The sequence below is a fragment of the Somniosus microcephalus genome, chromosome 8 (genome assembly GCF_052327205.1).
Source record: "Somniosus microcephalus isolate GS21.2 chromosome 8, FLI_Smic_1.0, whole genome shotgun sequence".
Lineage (NCBI taxonomy): Eukaryota > Metazoa > Chordata > Chondrichthyes > Squaliformes > Somniosidae > Somniosus > Somniosus microcephalus.
The window spans coordinates 164,510,257-164,536,880 of record NC_140994.1 but is presented as its reverse complement, the minus strand read 5'-3'; the positions used below and the strand labels follow the sequence as shown (position 1 = coordinate 164,536,880).

The window sequence follows — 26,624 nt, the reverse complement described above, 5'->3', positions numbered from 1 at the left end:
CCTCGGGTGACTGTCTGTGTGGAGTTTGCACATTCTCCCCGTGTTTGCGTGGGTTTCCTCCGGGTGCTCCGGTTTCCTCCCACAGTCCAAAGATGTGCGGGTTAGGATGATTGGCTATGATAAATTGACCCTTAGTGTTAGGGGGATTAAATACGTGGGGTCACGGGGATAGGGTGGGATATGTGTCGGTGCAGGCTCGATGGGCCGAAATGGCCTCTATCTGCACTGTGGGGTTTCTGTGATTCTGTGATTTCTGTGAACAGGAGTTGACCGCGAGAACAGAGCACCAGAGAGAGAAAGAGACAGAAGCATCAGAGAATAGGGAGCGTCTGAGAACGTGGAGAGAGACTGAGTGAGAGGGATATGAAGCACAAAGTTTGTCTGGACAAGCCAAAGAAAAAGATGCAGGTTGCCATATTTGGTTGAGTTGGATATGGTTCATCTAGTTTATCTGATTATCTAGACAAGCCATGTTAGCTGTAAGTGGAATACATTCTGTTAACTGCTGATATTAGCTCCAAAACACTAGAGGATCAGTAAATCCTCCAAACCAGGCTCCAATTATGTCACTGAAGATCATTAAACAAATAAGGGGGAAAAATTCAGTTGGTTGCACCTCCCGTTAGCGCCTTAAGAGGGCGCTAACGGGACGCAAACCAACTAGCGCCCAGGTGCGGCACTGCCCATGCCTCCCGCAAAATTCAGTGGGTGGTTAGTGGTGGCGCTAACCGGTAGCGCCCTGCGGCTCTGCGCCTCTGGCGATGACGTCATTGGTGTGCGCAGCGCCCCACTCACGCCCTGGCCACAATCTTCAGGAGTGCCCCCTGACTTACCGCCGGACGCTATGTCCGATGGGGTCAGGGGGGCGTACCTGCGGCCGGGGAGGCGCAACTTAAAGGTGAGGTGCGGGGCGGTCATTTTTGTTGCTGGCCGCCTGCCAGCACCTGCCTGCGCTCCCGTCCCAGACCTCCTGAAACGCCTCCCACCCCCCGCGGAGTGCTGGCTGCGCTCCAAGAGCCCGGCACTTCTCTTGAGTGCCGGGCTCTTTTGCCTGCACTCCCGATCCCCGGGGGCCCAGCTGGGCCCCAGGTCGTGCTGCACAAGGCCCCTCCCCTTTAAGAAGGGGAGGAAGGCCTGCAATACCGCAGTGCGACGTGCCGCAGCGTGTGGCGCTGTGGCACAGAACGCCGCAATATTGACTCACAGCGCCCCAAGAGGGATGCGGGGCGCTTCCAGTAGCACCCCGCTTCCCTCTTGGGGCGCAACCACTCAATTTCCGGCGCGGAGACGCTAATTTTTCTGGGGCGCCTTTGGGCGCTACTCAATTTTTAGCCCTAAGAATATTGTCAAAAAAGCAGAAACAGACAGGATAAAAATCAAACAGGTATTCAAATTTAAGCTTTCTGATATTTTTGAATTTTATTTTTTTCTGAATTTGAGCCAAAAAACCTGGGTGAAATTAGCGGTGAAGAAATATGCGCTTTATTGATTCAAGTGTAAAACAGAATGATCATAATCAGAAAGCTGTGGGTATAAACAACAAAATTATTTTGGAAGGAACAAATAAAATACATATATAGTAAATAAAAGTTTGCAACTGTCTCACAAAGTCTAATGCTAACAGATGTTGGTGTACATCATTAGCTGAATCATCAGGACAACCTCATCCATGGAACTTCATTTAATCATCTATACGTCATGTAACTGAAGGTGCTGTGTTTTCCCATCAGTATAGAAAAATGAAATGCTCTTTACCTCAAACAGAGAAAGTGGCTGTGCACATCACACCAGAACTGCAATATGCTAATGTTGACATTTCCATGTTTTACTGGGTTTATTTGGGTTTAAACATCTTAATTTTATAGTCAGAATGCTTAATTATATAATTCTTGGGTAAATACTTGATTTTTAGAACAGAGAAAATTTTTTTTTTAATTTTTTTTTAAATCTCCCACACCTGTCGTCCAAACCAAAGTATACAACAGGAATAATTGAATATTCGGTTTTATAAGACAAAGTATGGAGCATTAGTGTTAAGAGGAGATTTGGTAGAGGTGTTTTGATAAGTTAAATTAGGGAAAAACTATTTCCACTGGTTGGTGAATTAATAACGAGAGGGCATAAATTTAACATCATCAGCGAAAGAAAGAAGGGAGACGTTACAAAACAGTGGTGGAAGCAGAATCCATAATTGGTTTCACACAGAATCACAGAAACCCCACAGTGCAGATAGAGGCCATCGAGCCTGCACCGACACATATCCCACCCGATCCCCGTAACCCCTACACCAACACATATCCCACCCTATCCTTGTAACCCCACGAATTTAATCCCCCTAACACTAAGGGTCAATTTATCATAGCCAATCAACCTAACCCGCACATCTTTGGACTGTGGGAGGAAACCGGAGCACCCGGAGAAAACCCACGCAAACACGGGGAGAATGTGCAAACTCCACACAGACAGTCACCCGAGACCGGATTCGAACCCGGGTCTCTGGCGAAAGAGAAGTGGCTTATATTTTGAAAATAAAAAACATGAAAGTATGGAGGAAGAGCAGGGGAAGGGGGCTGTGGATAGCATCTTTTTGAGAGCTATGGTAGGCTTTATGGGCTTAATGCCCTCTAGCTGCGCTGTAAAATTCTATAATACAATGGCTTACACGCAGTGGTTTATGCCTCTCACATGCAACCACTGGAACTTCCTTTTCAAATGACAGATTAGCATCAAATGACAACACACATAACCCTGAATGTCAATCACGTGATGACGGGGATTGTGACTTTCAGATATGGAATATGGGTTACTAACCCTCCTGGATTGCTCAGAAATCTCCTGGAATGGGATATGACTCTCCCAGGCACTGCTGCTAGCAGCTGGGAGAATTCCATGCTTTAAATCTCCCACCGCAGTAGAGGTTACCTCACTCCATGACAACACCGTCTACCGCCACAGAGAAGCTTGGTGACGTTACCATGCCACCGCCAGAACACTGGTCTCAACTTAGGGGTGACCGAATACGGGACTGGCTGGCTGCCAGAAGTTTGGAGGGGGAGCGAGAGAGAGAGAGAGAGAGAGCAGAGAGAGGTGCGGGGCTAGGCTGAACAGGGACTAGGGGGCAGGGGATAGGAATGACAATGAACAGGGGTGTCAAGAGAGGGACAGGCAGCTCGGGGAGAAAGGGAGACTGGGGCATAGGCATCAGTAAATGGGGCTTAATTGAATTCAGGGATTCGATAAAACTTCCCCCCCCCGCCCCACACACACCCCCATAAGAGTGGGCACGTGAAACAGATTCCCAGAGAAGGTAATTTGGATCAATATATGGTGCAAAAGTGGATTGAGGGTGATAGGGGTGCCAATGATACAGTCTGATTTTTTTAAGGGGAGGTAGGAAAGGAAATCCATGTTCTTTAAAGTAGGAGATCAACAACAGGTGGTGGTGGGTCAGAAGTTCCATGATGCAGTGTGCTTGATGAGCTGAATGACCTGTTCTTGCTCCAAACTTTATGTTCTTATTCTCTTTAAAATGAAAATTTTGAATGTCCTACCTGGAAGATTCTCTTTTCACTGAAGACCTGGATTGTGTGCGTGAAGATCCAGTAGTTCCTTTGTGCTGTTGGTTAGAGCAGGACCTTATTCTTTCCCTGTTTAATTGATGCTCTTGAGGATGCAGAGGGTGCTTTGGCAGTGACTGGGGATTTTTATGCAGGGAAATGGATGGTGACAGTGCCCGAGAACCAGTGTCAGGCTTCTTCAACCCAGTTTGTAGATTTGCATCTGAATGATAGCAGCGTTTATTACGATCACAATCACTGTCGTCAAACATATTTTGCTTCTCCTCATCAGTGATGGCTTCTTCTGGGTAACCAAAGTGCTTGAATAATTTGGCTCTTATCTCTTGGTCTCTCATTGGTTTCTTATTGCTGCTCTGAACTGGAAGTTCTTTGCTCATCTCCACTTGCTCACTATTAGGTCCATGATACGGAATGGGAGACAGCTTTTGTCTCTTTTCACTGTAAAGTGAATAATTGTCATGCTTTTCCTTTACATTCTGTTGGCCACTGGAGTTGGGAAGTTCATAAAGTCTCAGAATGTTTCTTTCAGTTTCAGTCTCTGACCTGTACAATTGACAGTAGTCATGATCACCAAAGCATCTGGTATATGACCTTTTAACTTTTTTGCCTTCCATTTGAACAGGGGTGACTGTGGCTTTGCTAAGGTAAGCATAGAGTTCAGTTTGCTCAGGGTGTTTATTAACAAGGTTTTTTGACAAAGATCTCCAGTGATTCTTTGAAGGTAATTGGCTAATTGTGTTGTCAACAGATGTCTCAATCTTTATTGCTGTCTTGAAAGGATCATCTCGAGTAGTTTTGTGTGGTGGAGTAGTTGGAGGTGTAAGCCCTAGAAAAAGAAATATCTAACATTGAGGCTCATTATTATAAAATAATTGTCATTATTTAGTGTGGCATAAATGAGAGGGGTTGTCAGTATTAATACAGCATATAGGTGCTTTAAACTTTTAAAATAGGCACAGCCATTATGTTGTACAATGCTTCAAAGTAAAATATGGGGCTCAGAGAAAAAAATGCCTGGCTTTTACATTCCTATATCATAATTTTTTGGGAAGAAATTGGACACAGTTCAATGTGACGCACTGTTTGGGGCTATTCACTAGTGCCCCTCTGGAATTGTGCCTTTCAGGTGTGAAAGCACATCAGAAATCCATTTAAGTTACCTTATTCATATTTATCAGAAAATGCAAAGTAACACCAAATAAAATAGCTTAAAAGCCTTGAGCCACAGCGAACTGGCACCCCCGCTTACAAAATCTAATATTCCGCCTGTGTCTGTAGATAAAGTACACGCAGTCTGTGTGCTAATATTTTGCTCACAGCACAAACGCATTACAGACCTGACAAAGCTATGAAAGGAGTAGCGTTAGACTGGCTCATCTTAAACTGGTATCCTTTTCTCAGTAAGCATGACGTAGGTAGTTAAAATAAATCAGAAATTTCTAAAGTTATCTGCTTCAGCCTAAAACAGTTTCAATAGATGTATGAAGGAACTACATTTGCTAAACCTCTGAAGTTTGTCATTTAAAAGTGTTCACTGTCTAGTCATGCCAGTCTTCAGAATTGTGTACAACGATGAGTTTCCACAGCCTGTGGATCAGGAAGCACAAGTAAAGTGATGTTATCCCGCCCTGATTTTATTTTCATTTGAGTAACCTTACAAAAAATGCTCACTTGTTCTCTTCAAATTTCTAATCACAGCTCATTAGATCAGACCAAACTTAAAGCTGCATTATCTAAAATGGTAACTTTTAAAACAAATCAGCATTATATTTCATTTAAAGGGCAAGTATTTACCAGTACCTCTAGATTGCTCTTCCATAGTTATTTTACTTTTAAATAATCCTATTTACAGGGCTAGTTCATGGAATCTTGTATGCATTTAGTTCACGAGGTAATGGGTGGAATGTGCACATTGGGGTGACCTAAAGGAGGATCTGCTGGAAGTATATCCACTCTGTCACTGGTGTTGATGTGTTTAATGTATTTACTCATGTAGACCACCTTATTTATTTTTTCTGTTTCCGGTGACTTGTATGCTTCTATTTTTTTTAAAAGTCAAAAGAACAGTTATTTTTGAAAAATGCAAGGTCTATGGAATCTGATAATTCTACCATAGTTGCTATGATCTTAGGTCACACCTTCACAGTCCCATCCCTATAAATGCAGATTCAGAAAAATAATTTAAAAAGGGAAAAGAAAATTGAAGTATTTAACTAAAGAACTGAGCTATTTACTTTGAAACAGCAGTGGACACTAGAAGGATAAAAAAAATTGCAGCACTATTTCCACACATACACACATTAATATTTTGTCTAACCATCAGATATTTAACAAACTCTATGGACAGGAACATTTCTATGAATATAAGAAATTGTCTATAATTTGACTTATTTTGAAAGCTACCTAGAAATTGTATTTTTCTTGGCTGAAAACAAGTGTCAATGAAGAAAATTCAATCTATTATAAAATTCTTCTCCAGCCTGAACTAGTCTGAGGGCACTAGTCTTATGCTTATCTGAATCAGTAAAGGTGTCAGTTCTAAGAGTATATGCTTACCAGCAGTTCCACACAGTTCTACGCTCAGTGTTTGTTCAAAGGGTTTGTTCTCAAGAGGAGAATCTTTGGAGTCACTGAAAATAGGAAATACAAGATCAATGAAACTATGCTATACTCAAAATTACATATTAAATGTACCAAATAGAAGATCTTGAAATTACATTACAAAACATTGGCTTGGAAATGATGGAGATCTAATCAAGATTGCAGTGTTAGCTACTCTAAGGGCGCGATCTTGTCAACCCTGGGGAGGCGGGTATGGAGGCAGGACTGCCGGGAAAATGGCAGAATTTGGGCGCGGGTACCCAACCCGCTTCCATGCCATCTTGCCAGGAGGCGGGTTGCCGTCCTGCGCCGGGTCCCGTCTCCTTGGAGGCGGGAAGGGATTATAGCCACTTAACTGCCTGTTAACTGGTAGTTAACAGGCAGAAAATAGGCTTATCACCATTTTGCCCACACAAGTGCAGGCTTCCTGAAGGCTCCGAAACCTGCCAGGGTCACCGAGGCAAGTAGTGGGTCTGCGGGGTGAAAAAGTGCGCTGTGAAGGTAAGTGATGGGTGCAAGTGTGGAGAGGTGAGTTTCTGAGGTAAGTGGAAAGTGTTAGAAAAAGTGTACTTACCTTTGTTTCTTCCTGCAGGCTTCAATCAGTGGGTATGCGGAGAGTCTTGCACCTCCGCAGTAAAGATGACAGATGGCTGTTGCATTCTCCAATGCAACAACCATCTCATTTCTGCAAAAGAAAGAGGTTTGATGAGGTCTTGAATTCAAGGCCTCATCAAACTGCAGAAAATGTCACTGTTTGACAGCTACACAATTCATCTGCAACCGGCTTTCCCTTAATTGGCCTGCTAAGCCCGCTGGTCGGGCTTAACAAGGTCAATCAAGGGAAAATAGCGTGGGTTGGCCAGAAGTTGATGGAGGTGGGACTGAAACCCGACAAGTGGGAGTCCCGCCTCCAAAAGTTCCCCATTGGCAAAATCACCCCCTAAGAATGCAAAATTTAAGAGCCAGATTGTCTTATGCATCTGCTGAATCCTGACTATATATAATGTTTCACCTACCTTTCAGACTCTGGACTCAGTAACAAGCTTGTAGGTTTGGCTGCAAAAATAAATGTTTATAAAATGTCAATTATACAGAGTAACCTGTTGCTATTCTGTAACGTATGCACATCATTTGAGTATTAGTTATTAGAGACTTTCAAGATATTTAATAAATAGTAACAAATTTTGACCTTGATGTATGTGTCAGAACATATTTAAAATACACAGCTTTAATATGAACACAACACAGAATAGAAGAAAGGAAATAGATAAGATTTTAAGACAGGATGAAAACAAGCCTTTGAACTTGGACAGAAATGAGACTATAAACCAATTAAAATCATTCAGATGTAGCAAAAAAAAATTACAGTTCCTAATTGTTCCTCAGCTGTAAAGGATGAGTAATTTTTGAAGGGCGATATAAGCAAAGGTGTATTGGAAAACAATAGTCTGACTTGGCATTGTCCCTTTTATACAGGAGACTTTGCCCTAGTACATATCTAGCATAATCTCGATCAAACTATACTGTAAAACTGGCACACCATTTCACCCTCTGGACGCTGGTGCTTTATGTGTATAGGTGGTTTATTACTGGTATAAACTTCCTAACATGCACTGTTGCATTGTCAGGCCTACATGTGATCAAGTACTGCTTATTTTAAAATTGGAGCTACCTAAAGCTTCTGTTTTCTCATCATTTTCAGACAATGAATGGGTAACTAGAAAGAAGTGAGGTTTTCTACCAACAACATTTAAAATGGCTGCCAGCATCATATCTTATGTTCTGCTGTAAGCTGTGCCCCAACAGGATGTACACTACTTTCCTATCTGATTTTTGTGCATTCCTGCACTTCAGACTGCTGGATTTAGCTAACTGTATGTTCCAGTGTAAATGGACACACTGAAGTTATCCCATCTGTTACCTAAAACACTGCACTAGCGCCATAGACAAACAGGAGCAGGGTTTCTAACCTGTTCTGCTCTGGTTTCTATTGAGATTTTCATTTATCAGTTGGTACTTTATCAACTTGAAGCAACCTTACAGAGAAAGAAATTAAAAAAAAAGTTTATTTCAATTTAAAGAGTAAAAGCCAGTACTGGAAGAATTTCAATCAGGGAGACGCAGAAACCTGGGGATGGAGAGAAGGCCCCTTCAAGATGTTCCTGATCTTAATGTTTATACTCAAATAGGTGAAAGATGTAAAATGTGGTTAAAACCTCCAGTACTGCTATACTGAAAATTACAGTATTAACAGAGAATAGTAGTTTTTTGTCATAATCTCAACCGTTTCAGTTAAGCGTTAAAGGATGTAACAAATTAACATCTTGAAATCAGATGCCATCTCTTGGTATTTGAAGAGTATTCTCTCTTCTCACCACAGAAAGTGAGGAAAAAAACAAGGCAAAAGCAAATCGGATCACTGTAAGACGTAAGCAGCAGAGAAATGTCTCCTCAAAAAGCCAATAAAGAGGTGAGAACAAACAGTGCCTGAAAATGGTTACAGGAGTTAACTTTCAGAGTTAATGAAAATGAATGTAATTTTCCAAAAGACTGCAGGAATGCCATAATAAGCTTTTAAAGTGGCTCAGGGGCATAGTTTTGTGTAATTATTAAAAAGAATGAAGCAGATAGGCTAAACAGGATTACCTAGCTTTCTGCTAGTCTTGGTTTCTTGCATCTTGGTTTCATTTAATGGGAAGTCCTGCGCAGTGAAGGCTTGGTGGTCCTCAACTATATTAGAGCATGGAACCATGGAAACTGTAGGAAGGTCAAGAGTAAACGAGCTTTCTTCATTGTTGTTCTCCTCAGTCCATTGCACTCGATTATAGGATTGCAGATGCCGCTGGTCATCTGGCACAATGTGTGCACCACTGCCACAGAGTTGCTGTCCAGAACAATCTATCTCAATTTCTGCTACCTGCTCCTCCTCCTCCTCCTCAAACCTCATCTGCACATTCATTGGCCCAGACTCCTTTGGAGTTCTCTCCAAATTTACTCTAGTTAAACTCCCATCTGAAGCGGACTCTAAATCGTAGCTCAAGACCTCACTAACCTGAGGGTTCAATCTCAATGAGCGTCGAACCATAAAGCATGTATTTTCCTGTTTCCTTGCTATATTCCCTATTTTAGCAGCCTTGTTCTTACTGCATTTCTTTCTGTCCTTTTCCAGTGTATGGTTGATGGTTTCAGTACAATAAGTACTATCACCTTCATGCTTGGGCACTACCTGAGGCAGAACAGTCTGGCCTTTACCAGATGAGTGAGTGTAAACAAGTACAGGATATAAAGGATTGTGAAGTCTATAAGGCTTGCTCACATCTAGAGCAATATTTTTTTCCAATAGCTCCCTCAGTATGGAACTTTTGGAATGCTTTCTTATATTCCACTTGCAGAAGTCTGGAGTGCTCCTCCCCTGCCCTGAACTAACATTTAACTTTAAGGAATTTGACAGTTTCTGTTTTTCTACACTGGGGTGTCTAAGCCTCTGCAGAGAGCAGTCAGTTTTTTGCTTTTTATAACTGCCATCACATTGGGTCATTTCTAGTGGGTATTTCCTAGGCGGAAGACAATAGGTGTGCATGTACTTAATAAGCTCAACTACTGAACGCAATTCTGCTTCTGTGGTAAACTGTGAGTTTTTAGTCCAATTGCCCTTTGCTGGTGCAACCACATCTTCGGACTTAATGGGTGCAACGCAAGATGCGCCATTTTGCAGAATGCAGTGTCCTTGTTTGTGTTCCCCATTCCCATCATTGAAGTAATCCAATTCTTTGTTAGCACCATCATTAACACAATCATCATCAACATCACCATCGTCTTCACTCTCACCTTGCTGGTGATGTGACTGATGATACTGTGAAGTCCACACTGGACTGCTTTGGTCTTTATTAGTGAGTTTGGAATCATCTGTTTTAAACGGGGGAGGGCGGGTAGTTGAAGTCAGGTGCTTGTGTAACTCTGTGAATGGTCGATGCTGGCGCTGGCAGGTGCTGTGTGGCTTACTGCCCTGTGGACCTTCCACCTTTTTTTAACAAAACAAAGAAAGGATTAGAGTACAATACAAGTAAAACAGATCAATTCATTAAAACTTGAGTCTTTAAACACTTTGGCCTAGAAATTCAGTTGGCTGCGCCAGCCGTTAGCGCCTTAGGAGGAGTAGATCTCGAGCGCTAGGCGCTTAGCGCCCGGGCGCAGCGCGATCTGCGCCTCGCCCCAACTTCAGTAGACATTTAGCGCCGGCGCAAAGTCATTGCGCGCACTCATCTGCGCGCGCAGATCATGACGTCATTTCGTCGTGCAACGCCCTTTGTGCGCCCGGAACCGGAACTTCACTCGCGCCGCCCCATTGTGCGCCTGGCGGCCCGAACGACTGTGAAGTGGAACGGTACACAGCCGAGGCGGGCCGCGGGGAGCGCAAATTAAAGGGCACTCCTGCAGTAGAAAAGGCAGCCGTTTTGCAACACTCCTTCTTTGTGAGTCGATGATGATGATGGAGGAGGAAGAGGAAGAGGAAGAGGAGGAGGAGGAGGTGGTGGTGGTGGTCTCGGCCTTTCAAAAAAACAAATCCACCCTCCCCCTTTAAGAGCTCACCGGAGCCAGAGTGTCTGCCGGCAATCAGCAGCTCGCCGCACCTGCCCTGCGCCCAACTTCCGGTGTTAGCGCCCCGGGCTGCCGGCTTAGCGCCTAATGATAGTCGTGCATCGCCTGTTTTAGCGCAGCAGCAACCTCTTAGGGCGATGCAACTGAATATCAGCGAAGGGGGCTCGACTTTGCGCCGGGCGCAAACTTTAGCGGCCGCCCGACTTTACCGCCCCAAAAGTGGCTATACTGAATTTCTAGGCCTTTCTGTTTTCCCCTAAAGTTTTCTCCACTCTTCAAGTCGGTGATGCAGCGGTGCACAGTTTCAAAGACATCAACAGCCACCTGGTACCTCATCTACATGGCGATTCTTCATGAGCATAGACATGGCGAGTCAGCAGGCTATTTAACCATGGGGCCTTCATAGTTTTTCCTCACCCAACGCCCACACATGCACACATATCCAGCAGGCATCATTAGAAAACAGTCGAGTAGGAACTCTGACAGACTTTTTCACTCCCTAACCCACTGGCACTGAGGCAGCATCCACATCATTGCCCTGGCTACAATAAGACAAGACATCAAAGCTGGGACCTTCCTGGTTTTGTACAGCTCTGCAACATATCAATTCGATAATATTCTAACCAACTGAGCCATCAGAGGAAGCTTCATATTACAACCTCTTTAGTAAAATATTTGTGCTGGTATTCACCTCTGTGATTTCCCCTTAAAATGCTGAATTAATGGCAAACAAAATCCCACCATTTTATACAGCGAGACTGATAAGTCATTAGCCTTGACATTAGCTTTAACTGAACAATATTTAATGTAACTCATGAAAAGACTTAAATAATGATTCAACAGTGCAAACCATATGTTGGTTATATTTATAACAGATAATGATATGTGTAATGCTCTTGAAGTGAATACCTTGATAGAAGGACGATGTGATTTTGACTTGTGGTTACTGGATGCGTGGCGCGCCGTGTTGCTTCCCTTTTGCCGTTCATAGTTTAACTGCACATTTTGTGGAGCCAGAAGAAGTTTCCTTAACTATCAAAAAGTATATGCCAAAATATTACATCACAAGTTTAACATAAATTTCATTTAAAAACAAAAAAAACAATATAAGTGTATATTATAGTATTTCAAACTTTCTTGGTGTTAGATCTTTATAATATATACTGGACAGAGATTGACTGCAGAGTATGTCTTAATAAACCTGCAGTAATGACGGTATAATCGTTAATCCTCTCGTATGAACGTCAAAGCACATCAAAGACACGAAACACACTGAGAGTTGGCGTCTGTATTGACAGCTGCTGCTGACACAAAACCTGACCAAAAACAGAATAAAATTGAAACAGTATATATTATAAATAATAACAGACACTAGGGAGCAATATCAAAACTATAATCTAATCTCACGTTTCAGATGACAGATTATAAAACTGCCCATGCGTTGACATAATGATTAACGGCATCACCTGAATCCTCTGATTAGACTATTGCATTGTCATTATCCCCAGGTAGTTACTATTTTCTGCTTCCACCAGTTGTTTAAAAATTCTGACTCATTGGTTAGGATCCTTTTTTTAGAAAAATATCCACAAGATTTATTCAACAAAAGCATACTTTAGATTTTTTTTTTATACGAGTTATTTCTGGTATAACAAAGTTGGCACAAAAATTCACACCGGCAAAATAAAACTGAATGGTCACATTTTCCTAATTAAAAATAAACTGGAGGTAAGCTATACATGGTTTAATACAAAGAGAATGTACATGAATCTTTGGTCCAAGCATGGTCAAGTGTATGATCTTGGCTACTTTGATGTTAAATGTTAAAATAAAAGCATTAACAAGATTAACTATACCAAGTGCACTTATACTTTTTCAATCTACTGAATCTACTGTACTGGTATACTTGAATTAATTACTGATATACATTATGCTCTACTTCTGGCCTATAGATTGATAGTTAATTAAAATATTAGGATATAGAGGATGGGGGAGGAAGGATAGTCTGGTGGTTATGAAAATTGCCTCCCACCAAATTGTACCAGATTGACAAGGTTGTGTTCCGTGGTAGCCTCCCAGTCAAATATACCAGGCGTATTTGCAGTGAGTTTTGCCAGTCCTGGGCATGGAGGCTAAAGAGATCACTTTTCCCCTTCAGTGGAGGGGAGGGCGGGGGGTTTGGGGAGAGAACTGACCATCTTATTGCAAACTCACTTTGCCTTAGCTGTTTATGGCGAACCATTCATGGTAATTGGATAGAACAGGCTTGTCAGCTGAAGGTTTATTTAATGAAAATGTTGCAGTTGGTTGTAACATTTTTAAATGAAAGGCATATATTTTATATCTTATACTATTCATGCATTTTTGATTTTAGCAATCTATTTTAATAATAGATGTGATTAATACTACATGCAATTTTACAGGAAACAAAAAAAACTAACTTATCTTGCTATTTTAAACCTGAAAATTAAAAAAATTCAGACCTTATTTTGCCTACATTATACCCATGCAGCGGGTAGCCAGAGGCTCATCCAATTCCTTTTAAACAGTAGGAAGGATTCTTACTAGAGATGGTTCATCAGGCTTTGTGGTGGGAGGACTGCCATCTGGTGTTGATAAAGAGGCAGCTTCCAACGAATCAGTCACAACTCCATCTGTAAGTTCCTTGAACGCAGACAGGCTCACATCATCTACTTGGATGTCATCCAGTGTCTCAGTGAGGGCAGCCAGCAAGGCCTCATTTTCTTCCTCTATGATCTACAATATAAAAGTGAAGAGGTTAGATAACGGGATTAGACACATTTGCATAGCCCTTAGTTCTCCAAATATGAGGAATGTAGAATTTTACATTTAATTTTAATCTCTTCTGCACAAGCCGAGCCACACAGATTGACGCATTTCTGCCACCTTGCACACCTTTGGGATTTGAATCTTGGAAGCCTGCAATTTTCTACCTCCCTCTTAATCTGTTGCCTGGTGGACGCAGTGCGAAGTTTACTTTTTAGATATATTAATGCAGGTTGAAAATAACGGTAGCAAGTGACGTAAGAAAACTACTAAGCACTTGGTTTGAGTATAAAACAAGGCTTTAATCAACTGTTTCATAACCATGAGTTTCTAGTTACATCACTAGTTCCTGGTTACAAAAACGTCCTGAGCAAGCTGGGCCCACGCCCGAGTATTTATACTTTCCTTGGACGGTGCCACCAGCTGGCTGCCCAGTGTTATCTCATGAGTCATTGCTACATGAATGGTAAGATTCATGACAGCAAGGATCAATGCCCAACAAAAATCACACTGGTGACTGCTGAGAGCACAAAAAGGCTCAGAGAATTTGTGCGATCAACTGGAAGGCCAAAATCCAGAAGCTTCTTGAGATTGAAAGCATGCTCCAGCGAATAGCTTACACTGTGTTTGAGCTTCTACATAGAAGCAACAAAGTTCTAGGCAATTACATTGTTTATGATAAACTTTCATGATAAATTTTCATAGGTGGGAAAAACTGCGTGAAGCTTCATCTCTGTTGCTCTTTATGCATGAACATTGAGTGGTGAGGTGCACCTGCAGCAGTTTTTATGAGGGGAATTTTAACCTAAAAAAATGGGTTGGTTGGGGGTGTGGCGGTAGTTAAATTGTTAAAAATGGGATTCCTGACCTGAACCCTCCTCCAACCCGCTCACTTACGGTTTTAACGGAGGCGGGACGGGGCCGGTAGACCAACCTACTCCCAGGAGGGAGGAACGTCAATTTAAATAATATACAGGAAACTTTGTGCTATCCGGCACCGACGGGACCGAGCTGTTGCCGTTCCCTCAAAACTGCCGGACACACCAGCGTTAATGTTGAAGCATACGGAACTTTTCAGCTCCGTATCTGGCAACAAACACCGTTGCTTAGCAACAGCTTCTAAACAATCGGCCGTACCTTGGAAGCGTCTCTGTCTCTTAGCGACAGCTTCAGAGAGACTTTGCAGAGCCTGACTGTTGGGAAAAAAAAGCCACGAGAAGAAAAAAAACCTAACAAAGCGGCTCCTGATTTTTGCCGGTAGCTCGAGCTTGCTGGACATTTAGCCTCCGGTTAAAACACAAAGGCCTAGAAATTGGGTTGGGGCGTCAAAGTGGCGCAAAAGTCGCCTGAGCGCAGAATTTAGCGCAGCGTTCGAGGTTTTAGCGATCGTCAGATATTCCGTTCCATTGCCCCTAGAGGGAGACGGGGCGAAGCTCGAGGCGCTCCGCGTCCCTCTTAAGGCGCTGAAACTGAATATCGCAGCGCAACGTGCCGCAGCGCCACACGCTGCGGCACGGCACACTGCGGTACTGCAGGCCTTCCTCCCATTGTTAAGGGGGAAGGGGCCTGCAACAGCGCGATCCCCGCTCGCGAGTGCCGGTAAACGAGCCCAGCACCAAGGAGAAGTGCCGGGCTCTCGGGAAACAGCCGGCAATGCCGCGGGGGGGGGGGGGGGGGGGGCGGTGTCAGGAGGCCGGGGACGGAGGTGCTGGCAGGCGGCCGCCCCACACCTCCACCTTAACTTGCGCCGCTGCCGGCACAGTAAGGCCCCGTGAACCGGGCGCGGGTAGCGAACGGCGCAACTGCGGCATTCGCTACCAAATATCGCGAACGGGGTGCTGCGCACACCGATGACATCATCGGTGGCGGCGCAGCGCAAATGGCTAACGCCACCATTAGCGCCCCTGCTGAATATCGCGGGAGGCGCAGCCAGTGGCGCTACAGCCACTGACTGCCTCTTTAGGCACTAACAGGTGGCGCTACTCACCCAATTTTTCCCCCAAAGTTTCCTGTAATGAGGTTGGAAGCCTCTTTATTAACCTCCATTTTGTTTTTAACTGCATGTGAATGGGTTTTACACAATTTGTAAAACCTAGCAGTTACAGCAAGGTGGGAACTGATGGATCCAGGAGGTAAGTGGCTTTATACCTACCTCCTGGATCCAGGGTCCCGACCTAACCCACCCCCCGCGATCGGAGACCCCCCCAATCGAAGCTTCCAATCACCCCACCTTCCCCCCACCCACCCACCGATGATGCTGAGGCTGGCCATGATCCTCTGGTGGTGGGCCCCGGTCTTCTCCTCACCCACCCTGATCATCTGGCCCTGATCCTCTCTTCTCCCCGCCCCCTGATCGCTGCCCGACTTCCCCATCCGATCCTTTTAACGGCCTGGCCTGATCCCCGGTCGCTGCCCGACCCCCTATCCTTTTAATGGGCTGTCCCGATCACTCCCTCCCTCCTCTGTGCAGCCTAGTGCCGCAGGCCTACACACCTGCAGCCGGCCAGCCTCTCAGTCTGGCTGGCTGTGGCCAGGAAACCGAGGCCTTGCATGCAAATCAGACCTTGCCGTTAAAGTCAGAAGGGCCTGCGGTTTCCCGACCGCCTCAGAGTGCACTCGCCCCCAACCCGCCCTCCTCCTTAAAATCCAGCCCTATGTTTCTGAATCAAATGGGTACGGTAGCATGGTGGTTATGTTAATGGACTAATAACCCAGAGGCCTGGACTAATAATCCAGAGAATGTGAGTTCATAGCAGTTTGAGAATTTGAATCTGAAAATAAAAATGGCATTACCATCACCGATTCCCCCCACCATCAACCTCCTGAGGGACACCATTGACCAGAAACTCAACTGGATCTGTCACACAAATGCCATGGCTCAGTATACCTGGTATGAGGGGATTGCCCTATGAGGAGAGTTTGAGTAGACTAGGCCTATATTCCCTAGAATTTAAAAGAATGAGGTGTGATCTAATTGAAACATGTAAAATTCTTAAGGGGCTTGATAGGGTTAATGCTGGGGAATCTAGAACACAAGGGGCTAGATTTTCCAAGCCCCGAGGAGGCGGGCAGGGAGGTGGGACAGCCGGTAAACTCGGAGAAAGTGGGAGCAGATGGCAAAGCCACCCCCATCCCGCCTCCGTGCCCTTTAGCCAGTAGGCGGGAAGATGTGCAGCTTCGGGTCCGATCTCCTGGAGGCGGGAATAGCATTTAATCCTTTTAACTGCCTGGCAGGCAGAAAAAAGGATTAGTGCCATTTTACCTTCACAGGTGAAGGCTTCCTGACCTCGGAGAACCCAGCCATGTTGGAGGAGACGTGGAGGAGGTCTGCGGCACCTGGAAGTAAGGTGTAGAGGTGAGTGCAAGTGTGGAGTGGTAAGTATGCAAGGTGAGTAATAAGTTTAAAAATGTGTTCACTTACCTTGTTTTCTACTACAGCCTTTAGCCGCGGTGGATCGGGAGAGCCGACATCCTGCTGGTCAATTTCACAGAATGGCTTTTGGAACCTCTGCTCCTACAGTCATGTGAAATTTACAAAGTTGAAAGGTGTGATAAGTCCTCAACACAAGGACTCATCAAACTAAAGAGAATGTCAGTGTTTGACAGCTTCGCAGAGCTGTCAAACGCTGACATTTCTTCTTTCAAGAAGTCTTGACAGATAGCACGTCTGACGTTGATGTGATCTGTCAGTGACTTCTTCCCTAATTGGCCTGCTGAGTCTGCAAGGTGGGCTTAACAAGCTGAATCAGGGGAAAATCCCTCTGAATGTCAGGTGAGGATGGAGGCGGGACATTGACACGACAAGCAGCTGTCCCGCCTCCATTCACAAAATCCAGCCCAAGGACTCAGAATAAGAAGTAGGCCATTTAGGACAGAGATGAGGAGAAATTTCTTCACTCAAAAGGTTGTGAATCTTTGGAATTCTCTACCCCAGAGAGCTGTGGATGCTCAGTCTGAGTATATTCAAAACAGGCTCCACTAGACTGGATGGGTGCAGCTGCAACAATAATGAAGAAGCTCAACACCATCCAGAACAAAACAGTCTGCTTGATCAGCACCCCATCCATCACCACGGGACGGGAAGGCTCTATGACTGCAGTGTGTATCATCTACAGCAGGGTTTCTCAACTGGGGGTCCGCAAAAAGATTTCACGGAACCCGCCAATTTGTAGGCAAAAGTAATACAGGTACTTTCTTTGCCCTAACGAAATATGGCAGCACCCATTCTCAAATTGGCACAGCCCCACAGTGCACGTGCGGTATAGTGAGGTCACTGGAAAGTGGATGGCGATCGGAAGCTATCAGCAGCAGCGCAATGTTTAACTAAAAGCACCTAGTGTCAGGGATGGAGCCCTGAGCAATGAACTGTCCTATGCTCTTTGGCTCCCGTAGGTGTAAAGAGGAGTGATTGTTGTGTGCTGTAGCTGCTGATTACTGCAAAGAAACCTGACGACAGGGTTTTATTAAAGAGACTGGAGCCTGATGGCGGCTTCATGTACTGGTGCTGTGACCTTGCTTCAGGGATGGTCACACAGCCAAGGGAAACCCTTCCCGTGGCCGCTTAACATCCAACCATTGCTATGCTCCAGGAGTGCTAGATCATGGAGAAGGGTTGATCCCATCGTTGTTCTCCAAAATAGTGGAAAGACCAGTTGCATCTCGAGGGGGTGTTACAGCATTTGTCGGGGGGGTGTCTGTGGGGCGCCAAGGGTCAAATGAGGGTAATTTCTCCTTTCTGGAGGGCAATAGAATCATTGGCTCGATCTCGTTGCTATTCAAGCTGAATTGCCGACTGTAATTAACTGGTCGGCACAGGCACAATGAGCCAAATGGCTTCTTTCTGTGCTGTATTATTCTATGATTCTATGATTCTTCTATGTTTGAAATAGGCGAGTCGTTATAAAGCAGTGCAGGGAGGTGATGGACGCACCTGGAGAGAGACGGAGGCGTGTGGGGATAATCCTAGCAACTCACCTGGAGACAGACAGAGGCGTGTGGGGATAATCCCAGCAACTCACCTGGAGATAGACAGAGGCATGTGGGGATAATCCCAGCAACTCACCTGGAGACAGACAGAGGCGTGTGGGGATAATCCCAGCAACTCACCTGGAGACAGACCGAGGCATATGGAGATAGTCCCAGCAATGCACCTGGAGACAGTAAGGCTGCAATTTCTAGGTAAATCCCAGTTCCCCTCTCGGTGGGGAGGGGGGGGGGGGGGGTGGTGGAGATGTTGACGGTTAACCAGACAAGTTGCACCCCGGCCCTCTCCACCCCACCCCCACCGACTTGGCCTCTGCCACAGGATCTGCCTTCTGCTGTCCAAACTCCAGCTGTGCTGAGGTCGCTATTTAGTCATCTGCAGGCGGCCATTCCAATAACTCATGAGGCAAGAGGTCAGGCCCGACAACTCATTGTGCAGTGCCTCCCTAGAACTGGGATTTAATGTGGTGCAGGTTCACAATTTGACTTTTCAAAGTGTCCCTTTACAGGGAGGTAAAAAGCAAATTACTGCAACAGTCCACCTACTGGAAAACAGCAGATCAGTCAACATCTACAGGAAGAGCAGGCAACATTTCTTCAGAAGGGATTGGGTATCTGATCCTTTGTTCACCCACCTGGGTATCTGATGCATTGCTCAGCCATGTGGGGTATCTGATAATATGTTTGCCCATCTGAGGTTGGGGTATCATGCTTTACTCACCATTGGGTGAGGGCTGGGATATTTTTTAATACATATTTTGATTCTTGTGATGTAGGCAAGGCTGGCATTTATGCCCATCCCTAGTTGGTGCGTGTTTATTATATGCTGAAAGCACAGAAATTAACACGTATTTTGGTCACATAATACGTTCCTCTCTTTAGGTAAGGTGCAATGTTTCACATTAAATAAGTAAAACAAAAATAATAAATACATATTTAATTGTATAACTAATTTTTATACAGAGAAAATACTTGTGTTGTGTTATAGGGTGTCTGTGGAATTTTTATAACATGGGAGGGGGGCCTCAGAAGAAAGAAGGTTGAAAACTTCTGATCTACAGGAAGCACTGCAGCAACTTGCCAAAGTTTGTTCAGCAGCACTTCCCAAACCAGTGACCTCCACCACCTAAAAGAATAGCAGGTACAATGGAACGTCATCACCTCCAAGTTCTGCTCCAAGTTGCACAGCATCCTGACTTGGACATATATCGCCATTCCTTTAGCATTGCCGAGTCAAAATCCTGAATCTCCCTACCTAACAGCATTGTGGGAGCACCTTCACCACACTGACTGCAACAGTTCAAGTAGAGGACCCACCACAAACTTCTCAGAGTAACTAGGGATGTGCAATAAATGCCAACTTTGCCAACGATACCCACACCCCAAGAATATATATTTTTAAATGCTTAACAACTCTTGTGGTTCTGTCCAAATATATGTAGAAGTTCAGCCACATCTCTTAATACTGTAGGGACTGCCCTCTGCCATGGACTAAACCAACTCTATCAAATCCAATGGCCTTGCTGGCTTTGGGTTACACTGAGTTAAGAAACAAGAAATGAATGTCTTCCCTAGACTGAGCTACAATATTTAATCACTGGTATGATACACGGTGCTTGTGACTAGTAGAGGCAAGGTTCTTGAGAATTCCTAGCCTACTGCCAGTTTTTCTAACACCCCCATTATCTATTTCCCCAGCATATGTCTATTCTGATAATCAATGTGAGGAAATGAATGTTTTAACTGAAGAGAGCTTGGTATTCCTTATGGAGAAGGAATAGGATAAGCACCATCTTCGGTAAGCTTTTCGAATTCTTAAGGCAACAGACTATGGAGGCAATAATCCAGCCCTTGCACAATGCTGCCAGAGCTACCACTGTTTAGGTACTTTGCAGGCTATACTGGAATACACTGGTCATGCCCCATGATGTGAGACCAGCTTATTTGAATATTTTTCTGAGCATATCACCCCTGTTGCACTAGGAATGGCAGGAGTGCCAGGTGCTGGAAGTTTGGGTGCCAACAGTCAGTCGAGAATTCTTGTCTGCCCATAAAGTGCCAGCAGAATTTTCCATCATGTGAGGGTGAGGAGCACAGCGCAGTGGGGCAGAGGTAGCATCAGTAGCAGGGATGCACTGGGCTAGGATGACACATGATGTGTTGGGGTTGGCGGGGGTGGGGGCGGTGTGCAGAGGGGATTTTTTAAAAATTGGTGTGTCCCTTTCAGCACCCATTCCAAATGGCTGGTGTGTAGCTGGAATGGTGCGCAGGCACTCCAGTTGCATTATGGGTAGGCCCCTTGACTTAAAATTGTTTGGAGGATTTAACTGTGCAGTCTCCCAATGTCCTTCGCGCTGGCTGGTTACATTAGGATGCATTAGGTATCTTGGATACATCGCAGGCCACAGGGGTTGGTGACTGATAATATAGAGGGAGTGGGCAACCCAGGACTTTAATGAACATTAATAAAACAAGTTTGGTCAAGCATGTTTTCTGGAATGACCGTGTGTGTTCATTACATTAATAATTAAATTAATTATATTTATATATATTAAATTACCTTGGCATGGTCTTCAATTTCCTTTGTCTAGTACATAGAGTTCACAGTCTGATAATTGCATAATGATCTTAGCTTACCCCTTCCCTTATTGAAAACATAGGAATAGTATACGATTAGCACAACAAAATGCTTTGGCTCCAGTAGGACTACAAGGGTTCATTTTCCACTAAGTTTAAACAGAGTGAAGCACGAGAATGGAAACGCATACTTACTTCAAAAAGCTCAGAATCATCTGTACTATACTGGCTGGAACTTATTTCTGATTGGTCATTGTCCCACCGAAGGTCACTAAGGCAGCTAACTGAATCAAGGTCATTCACATCCAGCTGGGAAAGGTCAATTTCTGGAAAGTCTGAATATAGACGGTCTTCACCAGCCACTGAACCATACTGTAAAGGAAGAAGTATAATCAGAGTTAGTCTGCTGTAAACCTCAGTCACACAAAGAGGGACCAATCTAGATAAAATTAACCTTTTAACATGGCTTGCTCCAGTAATAGCTTTTTGCTGATCACTGTGACAGAGTGCAAATTTGATGGCAAAGTAAAAGTATGAAGCAACTATTTTTCCATTGACTTTATCCTTGTCAAATTAAGTACAGTTAATGTTTCAAAAATGCTGCATGGTAAAGCATTGTGTAGAATTACTACCACAATCTAACTCTAAGAAGATTGGGTACATGAAGTGAATCCAAGGCTAAAAAAGGCATTTAAATGCCTTTTGTTGATGGGAATTTATTTCTTGCAAGCATAGGTGAGGAATATTCCAGCAGTCTGATCAATTTTATGATGATCATTTTGCACTATTGTAGGTAATAACTCTATGCTTGCAAGCATATCATCTGAGCCATTAGAAATATGTAAAAAAAAGTTTTGCAACTTCTCTTTCCTGGCCAGCATTCATCCCTCAGCAACACCACCAAAACAGATTAACTGGCTATTTATCTCATTTGCAGTTTGTGTGACCTTGCTGCTCATAAATTGACTGCTGCATTTGCCTACAAAAGAACATCGACATCACTTGAAATGCTTTGGGATGTCCTGAGAACATAAAGGATGCTACATAAATACAATTTATATCATTTACGTAGTTGTAGAAGCAATGCATATATGGATGAAAAGACATTTCAACTCTGGCAATATCCAAAATCCACATTTAGGCCCTTCAAAATTATTTTTTGAGGTCAAAGAGTATCTATATTCTTTCGAATACAGGTGACAGGTGAATAGTACATGATACATTCTGAACTTTCCAGGGTGGGTCAATGTTAATTGCATACTATACAGGTATGGAACAGACTACAAAAAGCACTAGAATAGTATATTGTGGGTGTGTGCGACATCAAGAGGGTGAAACTGGACCTTGCTGTGCCCATTTTCTAGGCAGAGAATGGATGCAAAGAAGTTTAATTTAGGGAGCCAACCCCCACGCCTGAGCAGCATTGGAAAAACGTTCAACTATTTTGATTTGGCCCTGGCGGCCGCCTAGAGCAGTCATCAGGCCCCTTAAATGTGTCTATATGTGAGGACCCATATACAAAAATTGACTTGCCCTGAATGCAGGGCTGCTGGTGACCGCCACCACCAGAAAGGTAAGTGTTAAAAAAAATCCTTACCTTAATGTGGAGCCAGGGGGCGCAGTAGCGCTCCACGTTAAAACTGTGGGCCACGGCTGGCCTTCCCATTCCATCTCCTGATTGCTTTGTCGCCGCCCCCACAACGCCACCCCGCACCCCACCCCCTCCTCTCTTCGAACTCATCTTTGGCTCCCGGTCAGTGTCCCAACTGGCCCATCTTGCTACCCCTCCTGTCATGCTGCCGACCTTATTAGGCACGTGTAGCATGTGCTGTACCTGAATCGCGCTCCAATTTGGGCATGATGCAAGTTCTAGGCTCAAATACCTATTCAATTTTGTGGCACTCTGACTGTCCGTAACAGCATTACAATTATACACATACTATTCAGCTGACCTGTTAGAATTGGCACACTTTCAGGGCATGAAGTACAAAAGCATTTTATAATGACTTATAAACCCAAATAAAATTCATTATTGTTATTACCTCATGAGTTCTGGAAACCTTTCTCACGAATGATATGACAGTGGTAATGCACAATGCAGTATTCAATTTATTCTATGATGCTTGATAACAAGAAGATTGAACATGGGTTTGAAGCAATCTTATAATGCAGTGCTATCAGTGCAATTGTTAAGTGATAATTCATTGTGGTTAATACAAATTTTTATTTTGCCACAGTGATCGCCATGTTAATGGCTAATTTATTTTGTTAGCTTGAGAAATATTTACCTGCACTAATTCTCCATTTGTTGGTTGATGTAACAGATAAAGACACAACAAAAAATTAAATTTAGAAAATACACTGCTTGGCATGATTCCAATCATAATAAGGTAGAAGAAATCCCTTCACACAAAGTGCATCAGGCAATCTCTGAATGACAAAATACCTCAATAAAAAGGATAGCAATATATCATACTGCTTTGTTTTGAATAAGCTATTACCCACAAGGTCTCCGTTGTAGTGGCAACACAGATCGTAAAGCCAGAAGGAAAGATTCTAGTCACACCAGCTTGTGGGATCTGTGTGCTCAGTGATATTTTAAACAAAATAAATAAATAAACAAACCCTGGTCTAATCAATTTAAATTAATTTTGCTTGTCTACATCAGTTTTTCCAATCAGTCCTTTGAAGGTCTTGTAGAGTATGTGGACCTAAGGTAATCAATTTTAAATGGTTGCTGAAAGTCACATTTTGGTAGCACTGAGGAGGAACAATCAATCTGAGTGAGTTTCCTTCCAGTCTCTGGCAGCAATCTTGATGTCACGCTGCAGGCTTACAGAAGATGCTGTTGACAGGTAAATGCACTTAAGTCCCCATCTGTTTCTCGATACTGAATCCCCCTTTTAATGACAGCACTTTCCTTCACTGTATCACAAGGTGACTGCTGTCTGCTGCAGCAAAAGTGCAAGTGTGTGTTTTTTTTAAATACTATAGTAGACTCTCACTGGGGATTTGGCTAGAAATCTGCAATATATTTTTAGTTATCTTGTTATCTTTTCACCCTACTCCTACTATTTTACTCAGTGTCATAAGCTCGTTTTTATTTTTGTAACTTCTTCCCAATTTAATTTTCTTCTGTCTCAAATCTTTCGAGCTTACTCATTGCTGATGTCACCACCAACTTTTAAACAGTGTTACATAAATTAAAAAAGTGAATATATTGCAAACTGCACAGTGAAACCAAAAGCAATGCCCTCTTAAAGAAATTGAATGGCGACTCGCTTCCAAGGAAATGGTGTTACACTGCCCCTGTTCTCCATGGTAAAACTACAAATCCTGAGCCAGTGGCAAGTTTTCTGCTAGCCAATTCTTCTTAAAACTATAGATTAACATCAGGCTCAGAAATTCGCAGGAATTGAAGAAAATAAAAATTAAAGCAATGCTGCTATTGACTGTGCAGAATCGTGAACACACAACAAAATACAGAAGTATTCGGCACTATAAAGAGTTCTGAGAATATTGTTGCTCCTGTTACGCTCTGTATAATTCAGATCTTTTGTTTTTGAGTCCAGTGTTGCCATGGCCTATTCTGGCAGGATTTCTGCTTCCTTTAATCCTGCTTCAAGCTCCCATTTACTGACACTACAAAGCAAACCCTTCTTCTCATCTTATTTGAATTTTCTGGCTTTGCTATGCAGTAAACCCAACAGCCCTGTAAAACAGTCTTTCTTTGGTAAAAGAGACCATTGCTATCTGCTAGAGGTTAAAATTACTAGAACTCAACCCTCTGTTGGTGGTTGGAACTTTCTGGCTGAATGCAGGATGATGCTAGCTGAACGTACACCTCTCACTATAACATTCTTTGTCTGGCCATGATGTGCCATAGTCTTCTGAAAATAGCTATCAAATTCTGATTTGTTCAATGCAAAATATATTATGGATGTCTGTATTGATATTTTTGTACTGCTGCAGTTTAGTGTGACCTTCCTAACATTTGAATTAATGAATAGCACAGCACACCAAGCTATTATCATCATGTATTCTAGTAAGTACCTCTATAACAGTACTGATCAAGTTCCTGTGGATCGAACTTATGGACACTGTATTTCTCTTTCAAAGCCATAATTAACCATTCGCAAACTATAGTTCTGAATGCGATTACTGATTGACACCAAACTTAAATGAAGAAAGCGCTTGTGTTTAACTGATTTGGACCTCTGCGAATATTAAACTTTCAGATCTTCAGATGCGCATTTGGATGACATCAGAGGCGTGCTGGACTATTTAGATACTTATATGACAATTTTAGAGCTCGGTGTTTCATTTTTGAAAAAAAATTCCTGGCCATTTTTTTGAGGATAATTCTGCACCTTTCAAAAATGAGCACTTAGGTATTTTAGATTGTCTAGCTGTAATTTCTAAATGGCTCAAGTCAATGAATCTAGCCTCTGTTACTTCAATGTATAGCTAAATTAATCAACCTAGTTCTGTGTATGATGTGCAGATGCCGGTGTTGGACTGGGGTGGACAAATGTAAGAAGTCACACAACACCAGGTTATAGTCCAGCAGCTTTACTTGAATCACAAGCTTTCGGAGCGCTGCTCCTTCGTCAGGTGAAGTGAAGAGTTGCATATAAGCACAGCATATATAGTCAGAGAGTACTGCCAGATGATTACAAGTAATCTTTCTAACTGCCCTTTATCACACCTCGGCAGAGAGATAATCACAGCAATCACAGGTGTGAATGGTGTCCAAACAGGTCAGTCAGGAAAACATTACATCAAAGAACAATGAGGCGGGGTCACAAGGGGTCAAATGTTGTAGATGCTGGGGTCTGTATGAAAAACAAAAAACAAACAAAAAACGATTTTTTTGCTGGAAATCACAGCAGGTCCGGCCGCATCTGCGTAGAGAGAACAAGCCAACGACGACTCGAGTCTGGATGACTCTACGTCAGGTGGGGTTACATGTAGCGTGACTTGAACCCAAGATCCCGGTTGAGGCCGTCCTCATGAGTGCGGAACTTGGCTATCAGTTTCTGCTCGGCGATTTTGCGTTGTCGTGTGTCTCGAAGGCCGCCTTGGAGAATGCTTACCCGAAGATCGGAGGCTGAATGTCCTTGACTGCTGAAGTGTTCCCCAGCTGGGAGGGAACACTCCTGCCTGGTGATTGTTGCGCGGTGTCCGTTCATCCGTTGTTGCAGTGTCTGCATGGTTTCGCCGATGTACCATGCTCCGGGGCATCCTTTCCTGCAACGTATGAGGTAGACAACGTTGGCCGAGTCACATGAGTATGTACCATGTACCTGGTGGGTGGTGTCCTCACGTGTGATGGTGGTATCTGTGTTGATGATCTGGCATGTCTTGCAGAGGTTGCCGTGGCAGGGTTGTTTGGTGTCGTGGCGCTGTTCTCCTGAAAGCTGGGTAATTTGCTGCGAACGATGGTCTGTTTGAGGTTAGGCGGTTGTTTGAAGGTAAGTAGTGGAGGCATGGGGATGG

The 26,624-nt window shown here is 43.8% G+C and overlaps 1 protein-coding gene across 5 annotated transcripts in view; it reads right to left on the bottom strand.

The window, feature by feature from the left end:
* Positions 1-26,624, bottom strand: part of ppargc1b (peroxisome proliferator-activated receptor gamma, coactivator 1 beta) — a 202,199-nt gene that overhangs the window by 30,088 nt on the left and 145,487 nt on the right. Inside the window, exons 2-9 of one of the 5 annotated variants that reach the window (XM_085995307.1) lie at positions 21,321-21,497; positions 13,344-13,535; positions 11,688-11,810; positions 8,826-10,200; positions 8,150-8,215; positions 7,196-7,235; positions 6,135-6,208; positions 3,552-4,404 (exon numbers count right to left, since the gene is read on the bottom strand). In XM_085995307.1, coding sequence (XP_085851433.1) covers positions 3,552-4,404; positions 6,135-6,208; positions 7,196-7,235; positions 8,150-8,215; positions 8,826-10,200; positions 11,688-11,810; positions 13,344-13,535; positions 21,321-21,497 — 2,900 coding nt within the window. Of the gene's footprint in view, positions 1-3,551; positions 4,405-6,134; positions 6,209-7,195; positions 7,236-8,149; positions 8,216-8,825; positions 10,201-11,687; positions 11,811-11,979; positions 12,095-13,343; positions 13,536-21,320; positions 21,498-26,624 lie in introns of those variants that run through there. The other 4 variants (XM_085995310.1, XM_085995309.1, XM_085995308.1 and 1 more) reach the window with 4 other exon arrangements.